General features: G+C 41.4%; 1 protein-coding gene across 1 annotated transcript; it reads right to left on the reverse strand.

Annotated features, from left to right (window-relative positions):
* Nucleotides 1–469: 469 nt before the first annotated feature.
* On the reverse strand, nucleotides 470–10678 carry p3h3 (prolyl 3-hydroxylase 3). Its single transcript, XM_049583606.1, has 16 exons — nucleotides 10001–10678; nucleotides 7966–8150; nucleotides 7632–7790; nucleotides 6975–7167; nucleotides 6537–6668; nucleotides 6257–6399; nucleotides 6005–6094; nucleotides 5875–5927; nucleotides 5708–5787; nucleotides 5489–5616; nucleotides 5311–5406; nucleotides 5019–5169; nucleotides 4718–4835; nucleotides 4416–4491; nucleotides 4193–4333; nucleotides 470–2261 (listed from the first exon to the last, which is right to left on the reverse strand). Exons 1-16 carry the CDS (start codon nucleotides 10293–10295, stop codon nucleotides 2091–2093), a joined length of 2211 nt encoding a protein of 736 aa, XP_049439563.1. The 5' UTR covers nucleotides 10296–10678; the 3' UTR covers nucleotides 470–2090.
* Between the last annotated feature and the right edge of the window lie 39 nt (nucleotides 10679–10717).

Genomic DNA, 10717 nt, shown 5'->3' on the forward strand with positions numbered 1-10717 from the left:
ACGGTATATAGCTTTTTAGGTCAACCATGGTATCGGATCGTTACTGGGTATCGGCTGATAGTCAAAGCCACAGCATCGGGATTAGTATTGAAACTGAAAAAGCTGGATCGGTGCATCACTTCTTATTACAGAGCTACACCTGCCAACCATATCATTGCAAAGAAGGAAGCGTGCATCTACTGCTAGCTCACCTAGCACCACTGAACTAGCTAACGTTGTAGCTAAGCTGATGAGGATGCCAGTAATGTTTACATCTTGCGCTGTCATGAGAACGTGCCTCTCATCCATGAGTAGATGCACGCTTCCTTCTGCACAGTGATCAATTGGCGGTGTAGTTTGGTAGAAAGAAAATAGTTCCTACATGAAACTGCTCACAACCAGGTCTGTGGATTATCTTGAGGAACCTGGCCATGATTTCTGGAAAGAGACATTGATGCTGAGTTTTTCAATTGTATTTTATTTTGGCGCTTTGAGCCCCACAAACCGAGTGACATCTAGTTCCATCATATTTGAGAGAAGGCCGACATCTCTACGGCTGACATCTCCAATACTCGGCAACTCACACCAAAACAATCTAGATTGATAAACAGCACTACAAGTAAGCTTGTGGGGTGAATTGTCCCTTTAACCTTGCTCTGAATAGATGGGGTGTAAGTGAGTGGAGTGAGGAGGGGAGAGGTGACAGGATTAAACGCCATATCGGTCAGTCACAAACAACTATTCATGAATTTTAATCCTCCCATTGAGTCTCATGTTATGATTACACCTAAAAATGTAGCATCACACAGGAAGAGCAGACTCTTAATGACTTGTTTGGGCCACAAATAGTGGAGCAGTTAATACGTGAAATGCAACATAACGGATGAGCGATCATGTCAACCACTCACTACGCGCAGCAGCACTCAGTTATAATGACAACAGGATGCTGTGATTTCAGTTTTATAACTACGCTGCCAGGCCTTACATAATTTCTACTAATCACGTACAATATGGAAATATGACATCATACAGCTGTAAATTTCATGCTCTCCTGCCAAGTGTGTAATTAGAGCAGTAGACAGCCAGGGTGCTTAGTGTGAGGATATCTAGGATGCATTATATAGACATAACACCTACTTTAGAGGAGATTAAAACAGACTTTTAGGGTGCTGCATGGTTTCAGCGCGTGAGGGAGGGAAAAGGTTAAAACCAAGGCTCCATTAAACGGGCCTGCCGACCCAATTCTACAGCAGCAGGGGATTATGACACGGGGGGAGTGAGAGTGTTAATATGGGCCGTAAACAGTGCTTGATTCGGTACCTAATGCACTGGACGAAAGCGGAGGAGGGGGCTGATAAGGAGGCACTGGTTGTAATGGGAGGGATAAGATGGAAGTGGGTGGCCGAGTGTCACTCCGCTGGACGTGAATGATTAAATGATCTCTCGTTGGATTACTATTCCATATTCTAAATGGGAGATTTTTTAAGCTTCATAAACAAATGCACTCATTTATGAGGGATTAACGGTAATCTCTCTATTTCTATCCTTTTTTTCCGTGTGCACCTCTCCCTCCCTCTCTGTTCCCTTTTCTCCCTCTTACTGCCTCAAACTGTAGTTTCTGCACTAATGTAACTACTTTTATAGTTTCCTACTGCTGTCTTTCTGTCTAATTGCGCATCTTATCACATGCTTCTACTCTTAACAGACAGGAATAGGTAATCATTTAGTAGTTTATACAGCCTTGCTTGAACCTTTCTGCCCTCTCTGTGCTTTATGTGGTATGGTACTCATGCAACATTGGTAGAGTCACATTTATTTCTTCTTTTATTCTCTTCATTTTTAAAGGGAGGTCTGTAGAGCTGCATTAGAGAGAGGAAAGGACCATATTTCCCCATATACAGTTTAAATACAGTATATACAAACAAACAGCTTTACATAAAAAAGCAACAAGATGAAGAGTGTGACCGTGAGGCCAAAAACTGAAAAAATCATGTGTTCATGGTTGGTGTAAAGTTCCTGTTTTGGGTTGGAGAACTGGTCCACTAGAGTGAACGCAGATAAAAATGTATTCCAGTTTGTTTTGTTTCAGTCTGTCAGGTTTGTTAGGGCTCTCACAGTTCATCTTTGCCCCCCGTCACCCTGCCTCTTGCTTTGCTCCTCTCCTTCGGTGCTTGGCTCCGAGCGTTCCTGGCCGGGTTGGCGCCGCCCTCTTTTTTCTCCGCGTCCTTTTTCACCACACTCTGTCCATCTGCAGCCCACAGGGCCTCTGCCTCCTCTCGCTCCTGAGGGAGAGAGAAAAAAAAGCAGAGCGATGTCAGATAAATATACTGATTTGGTACTGTACTGTAGTACAATACTGTTACTGTGGTATGTGAAAATAATAGGGACCTGGGGTCAGCTCTGTGTTCCCAAGGGCCTAGTCTAGACTTGTGTTGAGTTTTGAGCATGTGTCTCTTATTGAAACATTATAAGAAATTGGTTGTGACTATTTTCACCGTTCGAATTGCAAAAAATGAGCAGATGTAGACACTTCCAATGTGGTTTTAATGGTAGAAATCCATTCAGCCACTGTGGAGAAATAAATGTGTAAAGTAAAACAAACAGTTTTGCTCACAAATCTGAGGGCTTAGGTTTCAAAGAGTATGACATCAGTAGGCTATAAGCTGTAGGTGGGTGATTTCAACATATTGGCCCAGGGAAGTATACACTGAACATCTGACCTGGGAAAAAATATTTCTGAGAACATGAAACCCATTGAAATGTCTCCTTAATGTGTTATATTAAGTGGATATTGAACTGGGGAACATAGGACTCTTGGAGGTTCTGCTAACACAATGTGGTTCTCCTCTGTCAAAGTGAGTTTATGTAGCTTTGGCTGAACACCAGCCACTGGCGCCAACAGTGACAACTGCAGGATAATGGAAAACATTAAAAGGTAACAGTAGCACAAGTAGAGAAGACTAAAAGTCAGCAAACTCTCTCAGTAATGTCAGCTATACAGCAAATCTATGTAAGCTTATGTAACAGTAGTCAGAGTAAGATGCTGATCATACCAGACCAAGTAAGGTTGGAGCAAGTGTGTGTTTTATTGCTTGTAAATTCAGTGTGTCATTTTTTAAGAGGAGGAATGTGTTATTTCTTATTTTTAAAGTTGCACAGGGTCACTGGGAAGATGAGTTAGCCCAGGGTTGTCCTACTCGTTTTAGTTCAAGGGCAAAATACAAATTGATCTCAAGTGGGCTGGACCAATAGAACATTGCATAATAACCTATAAATAACAACAGCTCCAAATTTTCCCTTTCTTTTTGTATTAAGAAGTACAAGTACATTCTAAAACAGGGTGTCTGCAGGTATCAGACACTTAAATTTAATGCTTTTAATGACACCTTAAAAGTGTCATAAATTCAAATTTATGACTATTTGGTGACTGTTAAGGCCTAAGATAGAAGACTGATACAGATGTTTTTGTACTGAAGCTGCTGTTTGACAACATTCTGCACAATAGTCAGTATCTTTAAATACGACCACAATAAGTATTCATTGTTTTTACAGAGAACTGTATTCTGGTCAGGGCGAAAAAGCCATTGAAGCAGCATTTTACATGAAGCAGTGTTTAACTCCCTCCTAAAACCTGGCACCTCTTAGCCCTCACAAGTGCATCAGTATTAGGTGTGCAAAGTCATCCAGTGGGCCAGATTGGACCATTTGGCAGGCTGGTTCCTGGCTGCAGGCCGTATGCTTGACAGCTCTGAGTTAGACAGCCTGCATGATGTTAAACGTATGCCAGCACTTGACTGGGTAAGCTAATCTAACTATTTCATAATTCATTTTTGACTTGAATAATAAAAAGCTGCTCTTTAGAGGAGCTCTTGGTATTTCTGTTACTTTTGCAATGGGAGACACTACAGCTTTTTCTGCAAAATGTGACTCCCACATGATGACTGAACTGATTGAAATGCTTCAAATTCTAATTCTTAAACATGCTTGGTTTATAAAATGATATGGCAACTGAATGATTTGTCTTCTCATATATGGTAAACCTACAGATCACTGATGTGGTTATGAGCAGAGGCCGAAACCAACCACCAGATTTGCATCGCACCCCATCTGGTCTTGTTATCCAACACCAGTGTCACGACAATAAAGACCACGTGACTCTAAGCGAAAAGTCCGACCTGAGGTGGAGGTCACTGCCGTGTGTCATAATGCTCACCATGTCCCTATAGAGCTTCTCCTTTGTGAACCAGAGGGCCAGCGCGCACCTCCGGCCGCTGGTCACTGCAGTAACACCATGTGGATTCACAGGACCTGAGGAGAAGCCCACCAGTCGACCGCAGCTGGGTTTTACTCGAGCCTGGAGACATGGAGGAAGAGGGAAGAGGTTAAGGGGAGTGAGCTCAGATTGAACCTAGTATTAAGGTGGAAAAGTGACTTACTGTCACTGTCTTGGCATCCCTTTTAGTGAAGAACAATTCACCGCCATCAAAGTCGTCATTCAGGTAGAGGATGGCACTGTGAGAGAAACAGGTTGTTAAATCATATAAACAACCATTACAATCTATACAAACTAAGTTAAATTTAACTCTTTAATGCTTCTTCTTCTGTTGCTGCTAGACTTGATTTTAAATATTTAATTAAAATTTTGTTGATATGGTTTTACATAGCATTCCTAAAATAAATTCTCTTTTTGGCTGTCATGTTTTCCCTGCTTCTTACTGTGCTGATTATTTTTGTGTACCTGAGATCTCTGTGCACAAACGCTGGTGGTTCCCTCCAGCACTGATTGGTCTCTGGCTCAAGGAGACAGTTGTCAACATGGACAGGGTGAGACAGGTCCAGCCTGCCCTCCTGGTCACCTAAGATACAAAATCAAACAAACAATTTTACAGTGTACATACCAACAGGAACACATTTAAGTTCCCAGTATAACAACTAGTGAAGGCCTAGTTGTTCCAGTTCTACACAGTCAACTCTATTCATTAGTTATAGCAAGTAATAACAGTCTCTCTAAAGAGAGTTATGGGTAATAATGGTATCACCTGTGATAGCACTACGGCAGACCAGGTGTGTGAAAGAGATGAAAAGTCCCGAAGGGCTCCTGAAGTAGGAGTGCAGCAGGTCTCTGACTCTCTCGCCCAGCTCATGTAGCAGCCGGGCATCTGATTGGTTCACCATGCCATCCTGAGCAAACTGAGAGAAAAGATAATGTTAGAAAAATACCAATATCATGAATTATATTAAACATTATCACTGCACACAAAGATAATATATTATTCACGCTCACTCAAAAACTCATCATATTTCCGTCCCTATTGTCTCCTGTTCACCAACCTTTAAAGCCTTGAGAACAGTCAGGCCCTCAAACGTCTCATGAGGTGTGTGCGGAGACCGTCGTCCACGGTACCCATCTCCAGCGGTCGCTGCAGCCTATCAGAGACAAGATGAAATGATGGGTGCATGTTCCTGTTTCTGTTTAAGTAGGCATGACTCTTTAAAAACCTAAACTTACTTTTGCTAACTGTAGTATTCTGCCACACTCCTTCTCAGTCATGACTCCGTCGAGTACTACACGATTGGTCCCGTTCAGAAGCTGGTCCTCCATGGTGATGGTCACACCCACCTGACGGATTGGACCACCTGAAGAGGTCAAATCAAAAAGGATGAGAGAGGAAAGTGGTAAATGTAAACTGCTGCAGACTGAAACAAGAGGTGGAAGTGATTGTCTCACCTGCAAAGAATCCACTGTCGTCCACCTCCTCCATCTGCTCTCCCTCTTTCATTTTCTCATTTATTTTCTCCTTTTCAGCTCTGAAAGTGAAACAATACTGAGTTGACATCTCATTGCATTTTACTGAAGCTCTTGGCACAGAATGGATTTCTTTCTGTCTTTCTCACCTCCATTTATCTCTCAGTGATTCAGGTACAATATCTTCTGGAGTCCAAAGATCCTGAATGGAAAGTAATTGTTAAAGTTGCAAATATAATTCTGTTGATCAGAATAGAGTACATGTGCCTGACTACTTACTGGGTCAGTGAAAGTGAAGTCAAAGTTCTCCACACCAAAATACAGAAGCTTCTTCTCCTCCACAGCGTGACTAATGTATCTGACAATCTCCTGTGTGACAGATGCACACAAACATGTCGTCAGCATTAATAAAATAAAATATACATTTAAAACCTGCATGTCTGACATGCATGACATGACATAAAAACATTAAAGGAACTTGGTTTGTTACCACCATAGTGGTGATTTAAATGTCATGGCTATTGAGTGTACCTGAGCAGGCTGTATGCCATGTGACTCTGTGTCTCCACCTAGCGTCTCAAAGTAGAGCTGCAGGTTCTCTAAGGAGTCCTTGTCAGAGGGGTAAAACAGGAGAAGAGAGCGAAGTGTCTGCACTGCTCCACTGATATCACCAGCTGTGGGGAAGCAGGGATTCAAAATGTGAAGGAGAGGCACTTAAGGGTTCAAAAATTACAGTCTGGAAATTCAGAGGAAGACTCTCATGCACTGTATGATAACACTGGATGATCTTAAATAATCTCCGAACCCTGACCTTTAAATTGTGCAATGTGCAGATGCTCCAGCTGTGTGGGCAGGAAGTCCTCCTGAGCAGAAATTCTTCCTGGTCTTGTGGCCACCTGAGTCACACAGGACTGCCGGCACGAGAGCAGCGAGAGGGAAAGTGCTAGAAGCAAAAGAAAAATAGCGAAAATGTGTACTTTGTGTTCTTGATCTGTCTCAGTGAAAGCAGAAAAGTCAGCCATTAGTTTTGAGGCCTTTGTTTTTCATTATCCACAGCCACTTATCCTTTTCAGGATCACGGGAGGCTGGAGCCTATCCCAGCTGACATTTGGTGAGAGGTGGGGTACACCCTGGTGAGGTCGCCAGACTATCACAGGGCTGACACACAACCATTCACAATCACATTCACACCTATCAGCAGTTTAGAGGCCCCAATTAACCTAATATTTGTTGTTGTTTTTTGATATACCTGCAGCCTTCTCGAAAACACCATCAGCGCTGTCCACACCCCTGTCCTCTGGCAGCCGTTGGGAGGCCACCTCACATTGCACCCTGCACTCGTCTGTCTGATGCAGTGTTTCATTCACACATGCTTTCCAGTTCTGTGTTGCTTGCACCCAGTCAGTGGAGGCCTCATACTGAAGTGCAGTATCATACAGGACCTGGGTTTGATGACATGTAGAGAGAGAATAACACATAGTTCGATTAAAAAAAAGGATGCTACTGGGCTTACCAGTAAAAATGTAGGCTTGATGGACACATCGTGCAAGTGTATTTTTTTAACAAGCCTAATCATGTTATAACAAGAGTGTTTGATAGACACACTGAGTAGCTCTGGCAGAAGTCTTAAAATAAAGCCAAGGTTGGAGTACATGTTTGGAAAAGAGACAGTGGAGGTGAGAGAGAGGAATTCAGTCCCCCAGGCCATGGCTGTCTTTCCACACTCACATCTCCAAAGTATTTCTGTGCAGCAGAGAAGACTGTCCAATCGCTCCGATTTGTTGACCCAATATGTCAGCCCTGTTCATCCCAATAAAACGACGCACTTAAGGCATATAAACTTGTGAGCCCCTTACCTAACTTTATTCCCCTCTCCTTTACAAAGACACCATCCCTCCCTCCTCACCCAGTGTTTCTCATTTCCAACTTCTCTGTCCAGGAAGGCGTCCTCGGTCATTCCTTTCATCCGTCTGTACTTCTCAATGTTGTTCCTCATCTCTAGGTGACTGGGGTTGGCCACAAAGTAGGTATGAGCTGCTGATGCTGCCTTCTGCAACTTTTCCAACTGATATGCAGGAAGAGGAGAGAGTAAATAGAATTAGAGATCACAGCATAGACATTGAGCTGTGTGCCTCTGAATGCCACTTTGAATTAAGATAATATGTACGTCTGTCAGCAGTAATTATAAATTAATTCTTAGTATGATATTAATCTTTATGGCTGCCTAAAGAATAGCTTACCTTGTAGTATGTGACCTGCAGGAAGTTGTACGGGTTGCGAGTGCTGAATTCATATTCTATGTCAGAGGAAACAGGGAGCTGCCCTACAGGTGTGACAGAGCGTCCCATACAGAACTTCAAACATTCAGCTTTCTGCTGCACCCAATCCAAGGTCCAGAGATCCCACAGGCTCCCCTCCTCAGAGTCTAACAATACAGAAAACAGAGACCATTTTGAGGAGTGAAAAACACAATTGAAAATTGTCAGTCTTAGGCTTGGGTGGAACCAATTTTTCCATACTTTCATGATATTTCACTGAAATATATGTGGTATGTGACAGTATTTTTGTCAAAAAACAACAACAAAAGAGGTCATTGTAGCATGCATGTCATTGTCTAGTTAGCCTAAAATACCGTGTTTCTGAAATGTAATTAGTCTACTAAGACAAGTTTTGATAGGTTTAATTGGTTTTAACCCACAGAATAATGACCCGAGGACACTTGTTGCCGCAGTGGATTCCTTCACATCAGTGGGCTGAATGCTGATGATGTGTTGAATTAAATTTGTGGCCAATAACTGCTTTTGTAGTTGGAAGAAGTCATCTTAAGATAAAGTCACACGTGGCAAAATTCCCAAACAGAGGCAGAGACATTTTTTTTTACTAGTCCTGTTACATTATCAGCTCAGCTGCCTGTTCCACCAGTAAAGACTGACCTCTGGTGGGGTATGCTGTGCACTACATCACCTCAGTACAGCATGAGTAAAATAGAAAGAGGAGAATCTGTATTTTTGAAAATTACACCTTTGGGATTTCTACATACCCCGGCATACCATTATACCTTGATACCACCCAAGCCTAGTTCGTCCTTTATTCAAAAGATAATAATGTCTAAATATTAATCACAGTTTATATATCATCAACAATAGAGTATATGGAGCATCATCTTCATTCATATTTATGTTTCTTGACTCCTTTTTGATTTTGTAATGCACTTATCTTCTCAAGGTCATGCTCATATTTTATCTACACACTCAAAAACGGAGAGCAATGGAAGCTGCCAGTGATTTTATGGTAAACTTTTCTAGTTTCCGACCAGTGATTTTCTTTGATATAAAGTGGTTAGTGTGACTAACTGCTATAAGGCTGGCAATATATTGATACTGTGATATGAGACTAGATATAATCTTAGAATCTGGATATTGTAATATTGCAAGTGTCGTCTTTTCCAGTTTTTGAAGGCTGCATTACAGTAAAGTGATGTGATTTTTGTTACTTACCAGACCACTCTAGCTGTTTTATTATTCCCTTTACCCACTTTGTCATTACATCCACATTACCGTTGATTATTTGTTAAGAATCTCATTTCATGTTTTGTGAAAGCACCAATAGTAAACCCTACAATATTGTTGCATTATCAGTATCAAGGTATTTGATCAGAAATATCTTGATATTTCATTTTCTCCATATTGCCCAGGCCTTCTAACTGCTAGGCATAATACTATTATAGCTATTATAACACTATAATAAAGTAAAGAAAAACAGGTATATGTGGTAACTTGTGTTTTTATTAATTTATAAAACAACTGTATTCAGTGCACACATCAGTGGTTCCCAAGATACATATGATAGCTCACAAGATGATTAAAGGGATTTAAAAGAAAATACAGCTCTCTGTTTCATTATTATTTTTTCCTGAGGAATATTTTCAACTTTTCTTTAGGCCTTTAAAAAAAATTAAGGAAACAAATCTGAGAAAGGGAAAAATCACTATGGTCGAACTGCTGTGCTGACAACTAATGTACACACTAAGGCCATTATATAAGGAGTTACAAGTAAACATGAGTTGTGACTCTTGTTATTGACTGTGCATGAGCTTTTAATTGTACCATGCAAACATGCATTAAATTAATTATTGCCCATGTAGATTAAGGAATTACTAACAACCACTGTAACAAGACTATAACAATAGTTTTGGCACACTACTGACTCCACCACTGAACACCTAATCACTACACCTCTCTCTACACATGCAGTATTTAATATATCATAACTTACCCAGTTTACTGAATGCCTCTTTCCCTGCTGCCACACACTCATCATGACACTGTCTGCGGACTGTGAACAGTGATTCCTTGGTCACGATGGCTTTTTCCAGCAGCTCTGCAGCCTTCGCCCACTCCCCACCAAAGTATGAGCGTACTCCGCTGTAATACAACAGATCGTACGGCTGCAGCAGAGCCAAAACATTGGTGCTGCCTCCACTCGGGGTTGCTGAGGTAACATTTAGCAGTGCTAGGATGACAAAATGAAACGCCACGTATACAGTGAAATGAACAGAGAGTAGCGCCATGGTCCGAGAAACAAACCCTTTGGAGGAGACTGAGTTGGGAGAAGAGGAGGGACTACGGAAATATTTGGGGAGTGAAGGAGAGTGCCATCCGGAAAGTTTCCTCCCGTTTGATGAAAGTAGAAGCTGTCATTTTACAATATATATCCATTACTGATCCTCGTAACGCCTCCGACAGGTTATTTTGTTAATTTAAATCAATATAAATGTAAAATACTGAACTAACTGACGCGAGATGTGGATTATTATCCATGAGTTGTAATACTTCCATGTAGCCGCGAGAGGAAGCCGTTGGTTGAGTTCCACGGACGTTACCGTAAATATACAAAAAAAACGGAATATATTGAAAATATCTATTGTCTGGTGACTACTTGAATGACTAATCGATTGATATAATTTCCTTACAATTAGAGATAATATAAAGT

This window comes from Epinephelus fuscoguttatus, linkage group LG8, assembly GCF_011397635.1.
Source record: "Epinephelus fuscoguttatus linkage group LG8, E.fuscoguttatus.final_Chr_v1".
NCBI classification, from domain to species: domain Eukaryota; kingdom Metazoa; phylum Chordata; class Actinopteri; order Perciformes; family Serranidae; genus Epinephelus; species Epinephelus fuscoguttatus.